Source organism: Haemorhous mexicanus, chromosome 33 (assembly GCF_027477595.1).
Source record: "Haemorhous mexicanus isolate bHaeMex1 chromosome 33, bHaeMex1.pri, whole genome shotgun sequence".
In the NCBI taxonomy this organism is placed as follows: Eukaryota; Metazoa; Chordata; class Aves; order Passeriformes; family Fringillidae; genus Haemorhous; species Haemorhous mexicanus.
The window spans coordinates 1,354,847-1,372,885 of NC_082373.1; the positions used below are offsets into that span (position 1 = coordinate 1,354,847).

Here is an 18,039-nt window from a genome sequence, read left to right on the forward strand (position 1 = left end):
GGGCGGTGCCGGTGTCGGTGCCGGGGCGGTGCCAGTGCCGGTCCCGGGGCGGTGCCGGTGCCGGTCCCGGGGCGGTCCCGGGCCGGGGGAGGGGCGGTGCCGGTGTCAATCCCGGGGGGGGCGGTGTCGGTGTCGGTCCCGGGCCGGGGGGGGGCGGTGCCGGTGCCGGTGCCGGTGCCGGGGCGGTGCCGGTGCCGGTGCCGGGGCGGTGCCGGTGCCGGTGCCGGGGCGGTGCCGGTGCCGGTCCCGGGGCGGTCCCGGGCCGGGGGGGCGGTGCCGGTGCCGGTGCCGGGGCGGTGCCGGTGCCGGTGCCGGTGCCGGTCCCGGGCAGGGGGGGGCGGTGCCGGTGCCGGTGCCGGGGCGGTCCCGGGCCGGGGGGGCGGTGCCGGTGCCGGTGCCGGGGCGGTGCCGGGGCGGTGCCGGGGTTCTCGGGGCTCGCCCCCGTCACATGATCCGGAGCCCTCGGGAAGGGCGGCGGTGAGCGGGACAGGGAGCGGGTGGGGAGCGGCGCCGGGACCGGGGGAAATGGCACCGGGACCACCGGGACGGGCGGGACTGGGGCGGGGGAACGGCACCGGGGGGGAACGGGACCGGAACCGGGGGGGGACGGGGAAGGAACGGGACCGGGACCACCGGGAGTGGGTGGAAGCGGTCCCCGGGACCACCGGGAACCGGAAGGGGAACAGCCCCGGGAACTCCGGGACCACCGGGACCGGGGGATGAAGCAGAACCGGAACCGGGAGCGGGGGGAGTGAGGGAGCGGTACCGGGACCTCCGGGAGTACCGGGAGCGGTACCGGGAACACCGGGCCGGGGTGGAGCGGTGCCGGTAGCGGGGCGGGGCCCGGCCCGGCGGTTCCTCGGCCTCGTGGAGCGGTACCGGCCTCGGGGGCGGGCCCGGTGCCGGTACCGGAGCCGGTACCGGAGCCGGTGCTGAGCGGCGGCTCCCGCAGCACGGCCGAGCCATGGCGATCGAGGGGGGGATGAAATGCGTGAAGTTCTTGGTTTTCTTCTTCAACTTCATCTTCTGGGTGAGTCCGCGGCCGGGGGGGCACCGGGGGGGTCCCGGCACCGGCAGAACCGGGCGGATCCTCCCGGCCACCCCGAATTTGGGGGTCCCGGGCAGCGGCGGGGTCCCGGGGCTGGGGGAAGCACGGGAGGGGGGGTTGTTGTCACTTTGGGTGAAGCCACATCCTGTCCCCAGCGGGTCCCGGCTGGGGGACGGGGGACCCCAAAGCGAGGGGGGGTGGGGGGACCGGGGGGGACCGGGGGGGGACCCCCGGGAGGGGCGGGACGGGGCTTTGGGGAAGTCGGGGTGAGGAAAGAGCAGCGGGAGCCAACGGCCAGACCGGGGTGGGGGGGACACGGGGGGGACACGGGGGGGGGACACGGGGCCCCTTCCCGTCCCCCCCACGCAGGGCCGGAGCTGTCCCCACCCCGGCTGAGTCACCCCTGGAGTGCCGGGGGCCGCGGGGGGGGGACACGGTGACACGGCGGGACACGGTGCCAGCCCCCCCCCCCCCGCGCCCCCCCCCCGCGCTGTTTGTGCGGCCGAGCCCACGCCCCGCGGGCGCACCGGGCACGGGGAGGGGTCTGGGGGGAGGGACGGACCCCACGGTGGGGGGGATGAACCCCCCCGGGACCCCCGAGCGGGGTGGGTGCCCCCCTCCCGCGCTCTCGCGTGGCCGGAAGGCCGGACTTCCTGAACTTCCCGCTGTCCCCCCCGTGTCCCCCCCCGTGTCCCCTCCCACGAGGGGGGGCTCCGCTGCTGTCCCCCCCCCCCCCTCAGTTTGTCCCCAAATTGGAGCGGGACGCGGCGCCGCGGGGGGATTTGGGGAGGGGGGCTGGGCGGGGGGGGGGGGTCCCGGCTGTCCCCGACGCTCTGTGCCCCCCCCCGTGCCCCCCCAGGTGTGCGGCGTGGCGCTGATCGCCATCGGGATCTACGTGCTCGTGGCCCCCGGTAGGGCCCCGGTGGTGCCGGTGGGCGGCTCCGGCTGGACCCCGGTGGGCATCGTGGTGCTGGGGGTCGTCATCTTCTTCACCTCCTTCTTCGGCTGCTGCGGCGCCTGGAAGGAGAGTTACTGCATGGTCACCACGGTGAGGGGGGGCAGCGCCCCGCGACCCCCCCGGGGACACCCCCGGGGACCCCTGACCCAGCCTGGAATGGGGAAACCCCCCAGGACCCCCCGGCCCGGGGCTTTGTGGGGACAGAGCGATGGCTGTCCCCAGCTGACCCCCCCCTTTGTGACCCCCCCCCCCCCCCACTTAATTTCCCCACCAAGACCCCCACCTTCATCAGGACCCCCCCATTGTGACCCCCTCCCCAGCCGTGACCCCCCCACCATGACCTGACCCCCCCGAGCCCCCCCCTTAATCCCATCTGGGACCCCCTCCCAGAGTCCCCCTGTGCCCCCTCCCCAAACCTCTCCTTTGCCCCCCACCCTGCCCCTGAACCTCAGCTGTAGCCCCCTCCCCAGCCCCCCCAGACCCCCCCAGACTCCCCCAAAGCCCCCCTGACCCCCCCGTGCCCCCCCAGTTCGCCGTCCTGCTCAGCCTCATCTTCCTGGTGGAGATCGCTGCTGCCATCACCGGCTACGTCTTCAAGCACAAGGTGGGGGTCCCTGCCCCTCCCCCCACCCCCCCGGGGGTCTCTGACCCCTCCACCCCCCCCGGGGGTCTCTGCCCCACCCCGTGACCCCCCCTGCCCCCCCAGGTGCACGGGCTGGTGGAGGAGGGGCTCTGGGAGGCCGTCCGGAGCTACGAGCAGGACCCGTCCTTGGCCGCTGCCCTGGACAAAATCCAGCAGGAGGTGAGCCCGGGGTCACCCCCAATTTGGGGAGGGGGCTTCTCCTGGACCTCCCCTCGCCGTTGCTGACCCTTTTTGCGGGCAGTTCTCCTGCTGTGGGGTGAACAATTTCACGGACTGGGCCAGCGTGGGGCGCTTCGGGGCCAACGACTCCGTGCCCAGCTCCTGCTGCCGCCGGCCCGGCGCCGCCTGCAACGTCCACCCCAGCCCGGCCACCGTGTTCGCTGAGGTGAGACCCCTCCCCAATTCCCATCCCGCCCCTCCGGGGGTCCCCTGAGCCCCCTGACCCCCCCAATGTCCCCCCCCAACCCAGGGCTGCCTGCCGAGCCTCGAGGCCTGGGTCAAGAGGAACATGCTGGTGCTGGCGGCCATGGCGCTGGGCATCGCCTTCTTCGAGGTGAGACCCCCGAAATGGGGCTGGGACCCCCGAAATTGGGGATGGGACCCCCGAAATTGGGGCTGGGACCCCCAAAATTGGGGCTGGGACCCCCGAAATGGGGTGAGAGCCCCGAAACTGGGGCTGGGACCCCCAAAATTGGGGATGGGACCCCCGAAATTGGGGCTGGACCCCCCGAAATGGGGTGAGAGCCCCGAAACTGGGGCTGGGACCCCCAAAATTGGGGCTGGGACCCCGAAATTGGGGCTGGGAGCCCCCAAATGGGGTGAGAGCCCCCTAAATTAGGGCTGGGACCCCCGAAACTGGGGCTGGGACCCTCCAAAATCGGGTGAGACCCCCGAAACTGGGGCTGGGACCCCCGAAATTGGGGCGGGGCTGAGACCCCCAAAACTGGGGCTGGGACCCCCCAAATGGGGTGAGACCCCCTCCGAAAATGGGGTGAGACCCCCTCCGAAATCGGGGTGAGAGCCCTGAAATTGGGGCTAGGACCCCCCGAAATTGGGGCTGGGACCCCCCAAATGGGGTGAGACCCCCCACAAATGGGGGCTGAGACCCCCCTAAATGGGGTGAGAGCCCTGAAACTGGGGCTGGGACCCCCGAAATTGGGGCTGGGACCCCCCAAATGGGGTGAAAGCCCCTCCAAAATTGGGGCTGGGACCCCCAAAATTGGGGCTGGGACCCCCGAAATTGGGGCTGGGACCCCCCCAAATAGGGTGAGACCCCCTCCGAAACTGGAGCTGGGAACCCTCCCAAAATGGGGTGAGACCCCACCCACAAATGGGGGCTGGGACCCCCCTGAATGGGGGCTTGGACACCCCCAACTGGGGGCTTGGACACCCCCAAATGGGGGCTGGGACCCCCCCGAGGGTGGGAATGAACCCCCCCCAATGTGGGGCTGACTGGCCCCCCCCCCAGTGTCACTGTCCCTGTCCCCCCCACTGTCCCTGTCCCCACCGTCCCTGTCCCCATTGTCACCATCCCTGTCCCCCTGTCCCTGTCCCCACTGTCACCGTCCCTGTCCCCACTGTCCCACTGTCCCTGTCCCCACTGTCACCGTCCCTGTCCCCACTGTCCCTGTCCTCCTCAGTGTCCCTGTCCCTGTCCCCAGTGTCCCTGTCCCCACTGTCCCACTGTCCCTGTCCCCACTGTCACCGTCCCAGTGTCACCGTCCCTGTCCCATTGTCCCTGTCCCACTGTCCCTGTCCCCAGTGTCCCACTGTCCCTGTCCCCAGTGTCACCGTCCCTGTCCCCAGTGTCACTGTCCCTGTCCCACTGTCCCTGTCCCCAGTGTCACCGTCCCTGTCCCATTGTCCCTGTCCCACTGTCCCTGTCCCCAGTGTCCCACTGTCCCTGTCCCCAGTGTCACCGTCCCTGTCCCCAGTGTCACTGTCCCTGTCCCATTGTCCCTGTCCCCACTGTCACCGTCCCTGTCCCACTGTCCCTGTCCCCAGTGTCACCGTCCCTGTCCCCATTGTCCCTGTCCCTGTCCCCAGTGTCACCGTCCCTGTCCCATTGTCCCTGTCCCCACTGTCCCTGTCCCTGTCCCCATCCCCACTGTCACCGTCCCTGTCCCCAGTGTCCCTGTCCCCCCCACTGTCCCTGTCCCCAGTGTCCCACTGTCCCTGTCCCCAGTGTCACCGTCCCTGTCCCCAGTGTCACCGTCCCTGTCCCCAGTGTCACCGTCCCTGTCCCACTGTCCCTGTTCCCATTGTCCCTGTCCCTGTCCCCAGTGTCACTGTCCCTGTCCCACTGTCCCTGTCCCCAGTGTCACCGTCCCTGTCCCCAGTGTCACCGTCCCTGTCCCACTGTCCCTGTCCCCATTGTCCCTGTCCCTGTCCCCAGTGTCACCGTCCCTGTCCCACTGTCCCTGTCCCCAGTGTCACCGTCCCTGTCCCCCCAGGTCCTGGGCGTTCTCTTCTCCTGCTGCCTCATGCGGGGGATCCGCAGCGGCTACGAGGTCATGTAGCCCCCTCCCCAAATTCCTGGGGGGTCCCAGCAGGGCCCGTGTGCCAACCCCCCCCCCCCCCCCGGGGGTCCCGGGGGGCTCGGGGACCCCCCGGGTTTGCAATAAAGAGGAAAAGCTTCTGGAGAGCCCAGAGGGACTGGGGGGGTTTGGGGGGGTCTCTGGGGGGTGGGGGGTCCCTTTGAGGGGTCTGGGGGGTCTTTGGGGTGGGGGTCCCTCCTGGGGGGGACAGGGACTGTCCTGGGGGTGGGGGTCCCTCCTGGGGGGGACAGGGACCCTCGTGGGGTGGGGGTCTCTGATGGGACTGGGGGTCTCTTAAGGGTTTGAGGGGCTCCATCCTGGAGTTCTGGGGTCCCCCTGTGACCCCGTGGGGCTGGGGGCTGGTCCTGGGGGCTCTGTGTGCCACCTCCATGTCCCCAAGTCCTCAGTGCCACCTCCATGTCCCCAAATCCTCCGTGTCCCCCAGTGCCACCTCCATGTCCCCAAATCCTCCGTGTCCCTCAGTGCCACCTCCATGTCCCCAAGTCCTTAGTGCCACCTCCATGTCCCCAAATCCTCCGTGTCCCCCAGTGCCACCTCCATGTCCCCAAATCCTCCGTGTCCCTCAGTGCCACCTCCATGTCCCCAAATCCTCTGTGTCCCTCAGTGCCACCTCCATGTCCCCAAATCCTCCGTGTCCCCCAGTGCCACCTCCATGTCCCCATGTCCTCAGTGCCACCTCCATGTCCCCAAATCCTCCGTGTCCCCCAGTGCCACCTCCATGTCCCCAAATCCTCCATGTCCCCAAATCCTCTGTGTCCCCAAATGCCCCCAACTGAATGAAAACGGGGATGGGTGAGTTTGGGGTGATCATTCCCCACAATGGGGGGGTTTAATTTGGGTCTGGGGGCTCTCAGCGGCTGCCCTGGGCCAGCCTGGGCAGGATGAGGGCCAGGACTGTGTCCATGACGCCCCAGGTGCCACCTCAGTGTCCCCAAATCCCCCAAACTGAGTGAAAACAGGGATGGGCGAGTTCGGGGCGTTTATTCCCCACCCTGGGGGGGTTCATTCCCCACCCTCGGGGGGGTTTAATTTGGGTCTGGGGGCTCTCAGCGGCCGCTCTGGGCGGGCTTGGGCAGGATGAGGGCCAGGGCCAGGTCCATGAAGCCCCAAATGCCACCTCAGTGTCCCCAAATCCCCTTTTACCCATGAGCAGATCAATGACTGACGAGTTCGGGGCGTTTATTCCCCACCCTGGGGGGGTTCATTCCCCACTCTTGGAGGGGGGGGGGTTTAATTTGGGTCTGGGGGCTCTCAGCGGCCGCCCTGGGCTGGCTTGGGCAGGATGAGGGCCAGGACTGTGTCCATGAAGCCCCAAGTGCCACCTCAGTGTCCCCAAATCCATTTTTTACCCCGAGCAGAGCAAGGACAGGTAAATTCGGGGCATTTATTCCCCACCCTGGGGGGGTTCATTCCCCACCCTCGGGGGGGGTTTAATTTGGGTCTGGGGGCTCTCAGCGGCCGCCCTGGGCGGGCTTGGGCAGATGAGGGCCAGGACTGTGTCCATGAAGCCCCAAGTGCCACCTCAGTGTCCCCAAATCCATTTTTTAACCCCAAGCAGAGCAAGGACAGATGGATTTGTGAGGTTTATTCCCCACCCTGGGGGGGTTCATTCCCCACCCTCGGGGGGTTTAATTTGGGTCTGGGGGCTCTCAGCGGCCGCTCTGGGCAGGCTTGGGCAGGATGAGGGCCAGGGCCAGGTCCATACAACCCCAAGTGCCACCTCAGTGTCCCCAAATCCCCTTTTACCCATGAGCAGATCAATGACAGACGAGTTCAGGGCATTTATTCCCCACCCTGGGGGGGTTCATTCCCCACCCTCGGGGGGGTTTAATTTGGGTCTGGGGGCTCTCAGCGGCCGCCCTGGGCGGGCTTGGGCAGGATGAGGGCCAGGGCCAGGTCCACCAGGGCCGAGGGCAGGTAGGAGGCCGGCAGCCAGAGCAGCTTGGCGTCCCAGCCCGCGCTGTAGCGGCTGCGCGGGTGCCGCGCCCGCAGCGCGTGCTCGATGCAGTTTGTCACCTTGGCCAGGTCCTTGTCACACAGCAGGGACAGCAGCAGGCGCTGCACGCGCAGGTCTGGGGGGGAGAGGGGCAGGGAGAGGGGTCAGGGGGGGACTGGGGCCTGTGGGGGGTGGGGGAGGGTGGGAAAAGGGAAACTGAGGCAGGGTGAGATGATGAATTTTGGGAGATGGAAAAGGGTCAGGAAAGGGGAGGTGAGAGGTGAAAAAGGATCAGGAAAAGGGAAACTGAGGCAGGGGTGAAATTTGGGGGCTGGGGAAGGTGGGGAAGGGTCAGGAAAAGGGAAACTGAGGCAGGAATGAGATCCTGAACTTTGGGAGGTGGAAAAGGGTCAGGAAAGGGGAAACTGAGGCAGGGTGAGATGATGAACTTTGGGGTTGGGGGAGGTGGGGAAGGGTCAGGAAAGGGAAACTGAGGCAGGGGTGAGCTGCTGCCCTTTGGGGGATGCAGGAAAGGGAAACTGAGGCAGGGTGAGATGATGAACTTTGGGAGGTGGAAAAGGGTCAGGAAAGGGGAGGTGAGAGGTGAAAAAGGATCAGGAAAAGGGAAACTGAGGCAGGGGTGAAATTTGGGGTTGGGGGAGGTGGGGAAGGGTCAGGAAAAGGGAAACTGAGGCAGGGAGGAGATCCTGAACTTTGGGAGATGGAAAAGGGTCAGGAAAGGGGAAACTGAGGCAGGGGTGAAATTTGGGGTTTGGGGAGGTGGGGAAGGGTCAGGGAAGGGAAACTGAGGCAGGGAAGAGACACTGAATTTTGGGGTTTGGGGGATGCAGGATAAGGGAAACTGAGGCAGGAATGAGATCCTGAACTTTGGGAGGTGGAAAAGGGTCAGGAAAGGGGAAACTGAGGCAGGGTGAGATGATGAACTTTGGGGTTGGGGGAGGTGGGGAAGGGTCAGGAAAGGGAAACTGAGGCAGGGGTGAGCTGCTGCCCTTTGGGGGATGCAGGAAAGGGAAACTGAGGCAGGGTGAGATGATGAATTTTGGGATGTGGAAAAGGGTCAGGAAAGGGGAGGTGAGAGGTGAAAAAGGATCAGGAAAAGGGAAACTGAGGCAGGGGTGAAATTTGGGGGCTGGGGGAGGTGGAGAAGGGTCAGGAAAGGGGAAACTGAGGCAGGGGTGAAATTTGGGGTTTGGGGAGGTGGAGAAGGGTCAGGAAAAGGGAAACTGAGGCAGGGAAGAGACACTGAAGTTTGGGGTTTGGGGGATGCAGGAAAAGGGAAACTGAGGCAGGAATGAGATCCTGAACTTTGGGAGATGGAAAAGGGTCAGGAAAGGGGAAACTGAGGCAGGGGTGAAATTGTGAAATTTGGGGTTGGGGGAGGTGGGGAAGGGTCAGGAAAGGGAAACTGAGGCAGGGGTGAGCTGCTGCCCTTTGGGGGATGCAGGAAAGGGAAACTGAGGCAGGGTGAGATGATGAACTTTGGGAGGTGGAGAAGGGTCAGGAAAGGGGAGGTGAGAAGTGGAAATGGATCAGGGAAAGGGAAACTGAGGCAGGGGTGAAATTTGGGGGCTGGGGAAGGTGGGGAAGGGTCAGGAAAAGGGAAACTGAGGCAGGAATGAGATCCTGAACTTTGGGAGGTGGAAAAGGGTCAGGAAAGGGGAAACTGAGGCAGGGGTGAAATTTGGGGGTTGGGGAAGGTGGGGAAGGGTCAGGAAAAGGGAAACTGAGGCAGGGAAGAGACACTGAATTTTGGGGTTTGGGGGATGCAGGATAAGGGAAACTGAGGCAGGAATGAGATCCTGAACTTTGGGAGATGGAAGAGGGTCAGGAAAGGGGAAACTGAGGCAGGGGTGAAATTGTGAAATTTGGGGTTGGGGGAGGTGGGGAAGGGTCAGGAAAGGGAAACTGAGGCAGGGTGAGATGATGAATTTTGGGAGGTGGAAAAGGGTCAGGAAAGGGGAGGTGAGAGGTGAAAAAGGATCAGGGAAAGGGAAACTGAGGCAGGGGTGAAATTTGGGGGCTGGGGGAGGTGGGGAAGGGTCAGGAAAAGGGAAACTGAGGCAGGGGTGAGAGGCTGCCCTTTGGGGATGCAGAAAAGGGAAACTGAGGCAGGGGTGAGCTGCTGCCCTTGGGGGTGGGGGGGTCCCAGGGGGTGCCCCCAGCCCGGCTCACACTGGGGCAGGAAGTGCTCCCCGTAGCTGCTGCGCGTGGCCGGCTCCAGGCGCTCCCAGCGCTGCCGCAGCGACGCCTCCAGCGAGTCCAGGTCCGTCACGTTGGTCTTGAAGAAGCCCGGCTCCACAATGCTGACCTTGACCCCAAAGTGCCGCATGTCCCGCCTGGGGAGGGGGCACGGCGTGGGCAGGGGGTGGCCAGAGGAGTGACAGGGTGGCCAGGGGGGTGACAGGGTGGCCAGGGGGTTTTTGAGGAACCCCGGCTTCACCACGCTCACCTTGACCCCAAAGTGCCGCATGTCCCGCCTGGGGAGGGGTCAGGGGGTGGCCAGAGGGGTCAGGCTGTGGCTGGAGGGGTCAGGCCATGCCCAGGGGTCAGCCCATGCCAGGTAAGGCTATGCCCAGGGCTCAGGCCATGCCCAGGGCTCAGGCCATGCCCAGGGGTCAGGCTGTGCCCAGGGGTCAGGCCGTGCCCAGGGGTCAGCCCATTCCTAGGGGTCAGTCCCCGCCCAGGGCTCAGGCTGTGCCCAGAGGGCTCAGTCCCTGCCCAGGCTTAGCCCATGCCCAGGGGTCAGTCCATGCCCAGTCCCTGCCCGGGGCTCAGGCCATGCCCAGGGCTCAGTCCCTGCCCAGGCTCAGCCCATTCCCAGGGCTCAGCCCATTCCCAGGGCCCAGTCCTTGCCCAGGCTCAGCCCATGCCCAGTGGTCAGCCCATTCCCAAGGCTCAGCCCATTGCCAGTGGTCAGTTCCTGCCCAGGGCTCAGCCCATTCCCAGGGCTCAGCCCATTCCCAGTGGTCAGTCCCTGCCTAGGGCTCAGGCCGTGCCCAGGCTCAGCCCATGCCCAGGGCTCAGCCCATTCCCAGTGGTCAGTCCCTGCCCAGGGCTCAGGCTGTGCCCAGTGGTCAGTCCTTGCCCAGGCTCAGCCCATGCCCAGGGCTCAGTCCGTGCCCAGGGCTCAGCCCATGCCCAGTGGTCAGTCCATGCCCAGTCCCTGCCCGGGGCTCAGGCCATGCCCAGGGCTCAGTCCCTGCCCAGGCTCAGCCCATTCCCAGGGCTCAGCCCATTCCCAGGGCCCAGTCCTTGCCCAGGCTCAGCCCATGCCCAGTGGTCAGTTCCTGCCCAGGGCTCAGCCCATTCCCAGGGCCCAGTCCCTGCCCAGGCTCAGCCCATGCCCAGGGGTCAGTCCATGCCCAGTCCCTGCCTGGGGCTCAGCCCATGCCCAGGGGTCAGTCCATGCCCAGTCCCTGCCCGGGGCTCAGCCCATGCCCAGGGGTCAGTCAATGCCCAGTCCCTGCCCGGGGCTCAGCCCATGCCCAGGGGTCAGTCAATGCCCAGTCCCTGCCTGGGGCTCAGCCCATGCCCAGGGGTCAGTCCCTGCCCAGGCTCAGCCCATGCCCAGGGCTCAGTCCCTGCCCGGGGCTGAGGCCGTGCCCAGTGGTCAGTCCCTGCCCAGGGCTCAGGCCGTGCCCAGTGGTCAGCCCATTCCCAGTGGTCAGTCCCTGCCCAGGGCTCAGGCCGTGCCCAGTGGTCAGCCCATTCCCAGTAGTCAGTCCCTGCCCGGGACTCAGCCCATGCCCAGGGCTCAGTCCCTGCCCAGGCTCAGCCCATGCCCAGGGGTCAGTCCCTGCCCAGGCTCAGCCCATGCCCAGGGGTCAGTCCCTGCCCAGGCTCAGCCCATTCCCAGTAGTCAGTCCCTGCCCGGGGCTCAGCCCATGCCCAGGGGTCAGTCCATGCCCGGGGCTCAGCCCATGCCCAGGGGTCAGTCCATGCCCAGTCCCTGCCCGGGGCTCAGCCCATGCCCAGGGGTCAGTCCATGCCCAGTGGTCAGTCCATGCCCAGTCCCTGCCCGGGGCTGAGGCCATTCCCAGTGGTCAGTCCCTGCCCAGGCTCAGCCCATTCCCAGGGCCCAGTCCCTGCCTGGGGCTCAGTCCCTGCCCATGCCCAGTCCCTGCCCGGGGCTGAGGCCATGCCAGGCTCGGTGCCCACCTGAGGCTGTCCGAGAAGGCCTCGATGCAGTACTTGGAGATGCAGTAGCCGCCGCCGTTGGCCGAGATGCGGCCCAGCACGCTGGACGTGTTGACCACGCGGCCCCGCGCCCGCTTCAGCAGCGGCAGCAGCTGCAGGGTCACCTCGATGGCCCCGAAAGCGTTCACGGCCATGACCCGGCGGAAATCCTCGATGTCCATCCACTCCGTGGGGCCGATGGGGTTGGCCACACCGGCGTTGTTCACCAGCCCAAACAGCCCTGGGGGGACACAGAGCGTGGGGGACCCCAGACTGCCACCCCCAGTGTCCCCTGGCACCCCCAGAATGCCCCCTTGGGACCCCCACAGTGTCCCCACATGCCCTGGAGTCAATGGGGTTGGCTACACCTGCATGGTTCACCAGCCCAAACAGCCCTGGGGGAACACACAGTTTGGGGGACCCCCAGAATGGCACCCCAAGTGTCCCCTGGGACCCCCAGAGTGTCCCCAGGTGGGTCAGTGGGGTTGGCCACACCTGCATGGTTCACCAGTCCAAACAGCCCTGGGGGGACACAGAGCGTGGGGGACCCCCAGACTGGCACCCCAAGTGTCCCCTGGCACCCCCAGAGTGTCCCTTGGGACCCCCACAGTGTCCCCACATGCCCTGGAGTCAATGGGGTTGGCTACACCGGCGTTGTTCACCAGCTCAAACAGCCCTGGGGGGACACAGAGCGTGGGGGACCCCCAGACTGGCACCCCAAGTGTCCCCTGGCACCCCCAGAGTGTCCCTTGGGACCTCCAGAGTGTCCCCAGGTGGGTCAGTGGGGTTGGCTACACCTGTGTTGTTCACCAGCCCAAACAGCCCTGGGGGGACACAGAGCGTGGGGGACCCCAGACTGGCACCCCAAGTGTCCCCTGGCACCCCCAGAGTGTCCCTTGGGACCCCCACAGTGTCCCCACATGCCCTGGAGTCAATGGGGTTGGCTACACCTGCATGGTTCACCAGCCTAAACAGCCCTGGGGGGACACAGAGCATGGGGGACCCCAGAATGGCACCCCCAGTGTCCCCTGGCACCCCCAGAGTGTCCCTTGGGACCCCCAGAGTGTCCCCAGGTGGGTCAATGGCCTGCGTTGTTCACCAGCCCAAACAGCCCTGGGGGGACACAGAGCGTGGGGGACCCCAGACTGGCATCCCCAAGTGTCCCCTGGCACCCCCACAGTGTCCCCAGGTGGGTCAATGGGGTTGGCCACACCTGTGTTGTTCACCAGCCCAAACAGCCCTGGGGGGACACAGAGCGTGGGGGACCCCCAGAATGGCACCCCAAGTGTCCCCTGGCACCCCCACAGTGTCCCCACGTGCCCTGGAGTCAATGGGGTTGCACGCCCATGTTGTTCACCAGCCCAAACAGCCCTGGGGGGACACACAGGGTGGGGGACCCCCAGAATGGCACCCCAAGTGTCCCCTGGCACCCCCAGAATGTCCCCACATGGGTCAATGGCCTGCGTTGTTCACCAGCCCTGGGGGACACACAGGGTGGGGGACCCCCAAACTGGCACCCCCAGAGTGTCCCCTGGCACCCCCAGAATGTCCCCACATGGGTCAATGGCCTGCATTGTTCACCAGCCCTGGGGGAACACACAGGGTGGGGGACCCCCAGAATGGCACCCCCAGTGGGCCCTGGCACCCCCACAGTGTCCCCACGTGCCCCACAGCCCCTCCCCATGTCCTTGTCCCTCCTGTCCCTCACAGCCCCTCCTTGGGGACTCTGCAAACCCCTTGCCCCCGTGTCCCCTGTCCCTCCTTTAGTCCTTGTCCCTCTATGTCCCACCTCCCCTACAGCTCCTCCCCAAGCCCCCAGACCCTTTCCCCCCTCCCCAAGCCCCCAGCTCCTCCCCAAGCCCCCAGACCCTTTCCCCCACCCTCCCTAAGCCCCCATCCCTTCCTTCCTCAAGCCCCCAGACCCTCCCCAAGCCCCCAGACCCTTTCCCTCCTCAAGCCCCCAAACTCTTCCCCCCTCAAGCCCCCAGCCCCTTTCCCCCTCTCCCCAAACCCCCAGCCCCTCCTCAAGCCCCCATCCCCTTTTCCCCCCCTCCCCAAGCCCCCATCCCCTTTCTCCCACCCTCCCCAAGCCCCCAGCTCCTCCCCAAGCCCCCAGACCCTTTCCCCCCTTCCCAAGCCCGTAGCTCCTCCCCAAGCCCCCAGACCCTTTCCCCCACCCTCCCCAAGCCCCCATCTCCTTTCCCTCCCCAAGCCCCCAGACCCTTTCCCCCACCCTCCCCAAGCCCCCATCTCCTTTCCCTCCCCAAGCCCCCAGACCCTTTCCCCCACCCTCCCCAAGCCCCCAGCTCCTCCCCCAGCCCCCAGACCCTTCCCCCCTTCCCAAGCCCACAGCTCCTCCCCAAGCCCCCATCCCCTTCCCCCCCCCAAGCCCCCAGCCCCTCCTCAAGCCCCCATCCCCTTTCACCCCCTCCCCAAGCCCCCATCCCCTTTCTCCCACCCTCCCCAAGCCTGCAGCTCCTCCCCAAGCCCCCAGACCCTCCCCAAGCCCCCATCCCCTTTCCCCCCGTCCCCAAGCCCCCATCCCCTTTCTCCCACCCTCCCCAAGCCCCCAGCTCCTCCCCAAGCCCCCATCCCCTTTCCCTCCCCAAGCCCGCAGCTCCTCCCCCAGCCCCCAGACCCTTTCCCCCCCCCCCCAAGCCCCCATCCCCCTTCCCCCCTCACCTTTCTCCCCCACCTCCCTCTGCACCCACTCGGCGGCGCGGCGGATGCTGTCGGAGCGGGTGACATCGAGCAGGGTGGTGCGGAGGTGTCCCCCGGCGCTGTCCCCGCGCAGGCTCTCGGCGCCCTGCGGGGTCAGGCAGGCGGCCAGCACGCGGTAGCCGCGCCGGGCCAGCCGCCGGGCCAGCAGGTTGCCGAAGCCGCTGTCGCAGCCCGTGATGAACACGTGCTTGTCCGTGACCGTGGGCAGCGTGCGCCGGTCCCGCAGCAGCCAGCCCAGGGCCCAGGCCAGGGCCAGCAGGGCCAGGTACAGCCACATGGCCTGGGGGACAGGGGACATCAGCGACCCCCGAGAGAGAGACCCCTGAGAGAGACCCCTACCCTGTATCAGCAGGGCCAGGTACAGCCACATGGCCTGGGGGACAGGGGACATGTGGGACCCCCACCTGTGTGACCCTCCTAGTGCCAGGTACAGCCACATGGCCTGGGGGACAGGGGACACGTGGGACCCCCACCCTGTGTGACCCTGCACTGCCAGCAGGGCCAGGTACAGCCCCATGGCCTGGGGGACAGGGGACATCAGCGACCCCCGAGAGAGAGACCCCCGAGAGAGACCCCTACCCTGTGTGATACTGCCAGGGCCAGGTACAGCCACATGGCCTGGGGGACAGGGGACATCAGCGACCCCCGAGAGAGAGACCCCCGAGAGAGACCCCTACCCTGTGTGACCTTCCCAGTGCCAGGTACAGCCACATGGCCTGGGGGACAGGGGACATGTGGGACCCCCACCTGTGTGACCCTCCTAGTGCCAGGTACAGCCACATGGCCTGGGGGACAGGGGACACGTGGGACCCCCACCCTGTGTGACCCTGCACTGCCAGCAGGGCCAGGTACAGCCCCATGGCCTGGGGGACAGGGGACATCAGCGACCCCCGAGAGAGAGACCCCCGAGAGAGACCCCCACCCTGTGTGACCCTCCCAGTGCCAGGTACAGCCACATGGCCTGGGGGACAGAGGACACGTGTGACCCCCGCCAGGACCCCCCGAGGGGCCCGGTGGGACCCCCAGACCCCCACCCTGCCCGGAGCACGGGGGTCCCTCCCCCCGCGACAGAGCGGTCACTCGGGACTGACCCGGTCGGTTCCGGTCACTCGGGCCCGACCCGGTCGGTTCCGGTCACTCGGGACTGACCCGGTCGGTTCCGGTCACTCGGGCCTGGCTCCGCCCCCTCTGTCCCCACGGGTGCCCGGGGGGGGTCCCTGCCCTCTCGGGGTGGGGCGGGGGCACCCCCAGAGCCCCTCCCGGGTGAGACCCCAGCCCCACCTTGTCCCGGTCTGGCCCGGGCCGGGCGGCCGGGCCCGGATTAACGGGGCCGCGCGTCACCGGCCGGTCACGGGGGGGCTCCGGGGGGGTCCCCTCGGGCCCGTCCCCCCCCGCCCGGGGGCAGCGGCGACCCCCGAGACCCCCGCGACCCCCGCGCCGGCTCCTGCCCTGGCCGGGACCCCCAGCCCGGCTGCCCCCGCATAGGGAGGGGACAGGAGGGGCCGTGTCCCCCTCCCCCAGGGCCCCGTGCCCCCCTGCAGGACCCCCATGGGGGGTTTGGGGTCTCAGGACCCCCATCCGGGGGGGTTTGGGGTCTCAGGACACCCAGTGGGGGGGTTTAGGGTCTCAGGACCCCCAGTGGGGGGGTTTGGGGTGTCAGGACCCCCATCGGGGGGGATTTGAGGTCTCAGGACCCCCATTCTGGGGATTTGGGGTGTCAGGACCCCCATCCAGGGGGATTTGGGGTCTTAGGACCCCCATCCGGGGGAATTGGGGTCTCAGGATCCCCATCGGGTAGTTTGGGGTGTCAGGACCCCCATCGGGGGGGATTTGGGGTGTCAGGACCCCCATCCAGGGGGGTTTGGGGTCTCAGGACACCCAGTGGGGGGGTTTGGGTTCTCAGGACCCCCATCCGGGGGGGTTTGGGGTGTCAGGACTCCCATTGGGGGGTTTGGGGTGTCAGGACCCCCATCCAGGGGGGTTTGGGGTCTCAGGACCCCCCATCCGGGGGAATTGGGGTCTCAGGACACCCAGTGGGGGGGTTTGGGTTCTCAGGACCCCCATCCGGGGGGGTTTGGGGTGTCAGGACTCCCATTGGGGGGTTTGGGGTCTCAGGACCCCCATCCAGGGGGGTTTGGGGTCTCAGGACCCCCCATCCGGGGGAATTGGGGTCTCAGGACACCCAGTGGGGGGGATTTGGGGTGTCAGGACCCCCATCCTGGGGATTTGGGGTGTCAGGACTCCCATTGGGGGGTTTGGGGTCTCAGGACCCCCATCCAGGGGAATTGGGGTCTCAGGACCCCCATGGGGGGGGGGGGTGGGGGGTCTCAGGAACCCCATGGGCGGGTTTAGGGTCTCAGGATCCACATCCAGGGGAACTGGGGTCTCAGGACCCCCCCCCCTTGTTGGTTTGGGTGTTTCACACCGCCAGGGTGGGAGTGACCCCCAAAAGGGTGGGAGTGACCCCCAAAAGGGTGGGAGGGACCCCCAAATCCCCTCCTCGCATTTGGGGGGTGCACTCACACTCAGGGTCTGTCCCGTGTCCCCAGAACCGATTGGGGGGGGTCGTGCCTCCTCTTGTAGTCCCGTTTGGGGGGGCTGGGGGTCTCAGGACCCCCCCATTTGTTCCCCACCCTGGGATTTGAGGGTGACCCCGGGGGTCTGCCCTGTGTCCCCAGAGCCCCCCCTGAAACAGGAGACCCCCGGCATGGGGGGGTGCAGAGGGGGGGGGGGTCCCCAAGTCCTTCGGGGGTGCAGGGGGGGGGGGTCCCCATGTCCCTCTGGGGGGGGGGGGTCTCCATTTCCCTCGGGGGGACAGAGAGGGGGTCTCTGGGCAGGGGGGGTCCCCATGTCCTTCTGGGGGGCAGAGGGGGGGTCCCCACGTCTCTCGGGGGGCAGAGGGGGGTCCCCACGACCCTCGGGGGGCAGAGGTGGGTCCCCACGTACCTCGGGGGGGGCAGAGGGGGGGTCCCCACGTCCCTCGGGGGGGGCAGAGGGGGGGTCCCCACGTACCTCGGGGGGGGGCAGAGGGGCTGCGGGCGCTGCTCCGGCTGCGGCCTCGGGGCCGTGTGAGCCGCGGGGGGGGAGGGGGGCGGAGGAACAGGGGAGGGGTCCGTGGGGATTTGGGGCGGGGGGGGCCATGGCCGCTCCTCCCCGTGCCTGGCACGGCCAAAGCTCCCCGGGGGTTGAGCCCCCCCGCCCCCAGACCCCTGCAGGGTGGGGAGGGGGGATGGGACACGCCTGGCCTTGGTGGGGACCCTCACCATGAGACCCCTCCCCAGTGCTGGGAGATGGGGGGGGGCAGTGCCTGGATTTGGGGGGGCTGAGACCCCCCCCAGCAGGGAATTAAAGCCCTGTGACCCCGGATGTGGGGGGGAATCACCCCAAAATGGGCCCTGACCCCCCCCCCCCCAAGGGGGAAAATCACCCCAAAACGGGCCCTGACCCCCCCAGGGGGAAAATCACCCCAAAATGGGCCCTGACCCCCCCCAAGGGGGAAAATCACCCCAAAATGGGCCCTCACCCCCCCCCCATGGGTGGAATCACCCCAAAATGGGCCCTGACCCCCCCCAAGGGGGAAAATCACCCCAAAATGGGCCCTGACCCCCCTCCCATGGGGGAAAATCACCCCAAAATGGGCCCTGACCCCCCCCAAGGGGGAAAATCACCCCAAAATGGGCCCTGACCCCCCCCCCCAAGGGGGAAAATCACCCCAAAATGGGCCCTGACCCCCCCCCCCAAAATGGGGAAAATTACCCCAAAATGGGCCCTGACCCCCCTCCCCACGAGGGGATCACCCCAAAATGGGCCCTGACCCCCCCCACGAGGAGGAAAATCACCCCAAAATGGGCCCTGTGACCACCCCTAAGGGGGAAAATCACCCCAAAATGGGCCCTGACCCCCCCCAAGGGGGAAAATCACCCCAAAATGGGCCCTGACCCCCCCCCATGGGAGAATCACCCCAAAATGGGCCCTGAC

At 67.5% G+C, this 18,039-nt stretch overlaps 2 protein-coding genes across 6 annotated transcripts; one reads left to right on the plus strand and one right to left on the minus strand.

The window, feature by feature from the left end:
* The first annotated feature begins 349 nt into the window (after window positions 1–349).
* On the plus strand, window positions 350–5,287 carry CD63 (CD63 molecule). 2 transcript variants are annotated; one of them, XM_059871874.1, is made up of 8 exons: window positions 350–477; window positions 953–1,030; window positions 1,908–2,096; window positions 2,536–2,610; window positions 2,713–2,808; window positions 2,891–3,034; window positions 3,119–3,202; window positions 5,103–5,287. In XM_059871874.1, exons 2-8 carry the CDS (start codon window positions 965–967, stop codon window positions 5,166–5,168), a joined length of 720 nt encoding a protein of 239 aa, XP_059727857.1. In that variant the 5' UTR covers window positions 350–477; window positions 953–964; the 3' UTR covers window positions 5,169–5,287. The 2 variants fall into 2 exon arrangements, with proteins under 2 accessions (XP_059727857.1, XP_059727859.1); XM_059871876.1 differs by having other exon boundaries at window positions 473–497.
* Window positions 5,288–6,777: 1,490 nt separating this feature from the next.
* RDH5 (retinol dehydrogenase 5) lies at window positions 6,778–17,020 on the minus strand. Of its 4 annotated transcripts, none has more exons than XM_059871883.1 (5): window positions 17,008–17,020; window positions 14,023–14,341; window positions 11,323–11,581; window positions 9,337–9,500; window positions 6,778–7,279 (listed from the first exon to the last, which is right to left on the minus strand). In XM_059871883.1, exons 2-5 carry the CDS (start codon window positions 14,336–14,338, stop codon window positions 7,056–7,058), a joined length of 963 nt encoding a protein of 320 aa, XP_059727866.1. In that variant the 5' UTR covers window positions 14,339–14,341; window positions 17,008–17,020; the 3' UTR covers window positions 6,778–7,055. The 4 variants fall into 4 exon arrangements, with proteins under 4 accessions (XP_059727866.1, XP_059727864.1, XP_059727865.1 ...); XM_059871881.1 differs by lacking the exon at window positions 17,008–17,020 and adding an exon at window positions 15,343–15,413; XM_059871882.1 differs by lacking the exon at window positions 17,008–17,020 and adding an exon at window positions 15,182–15,396.
* Between the last annotated feature and the right edge of the window lie 1,019 nt (window positions 17,021–18,039).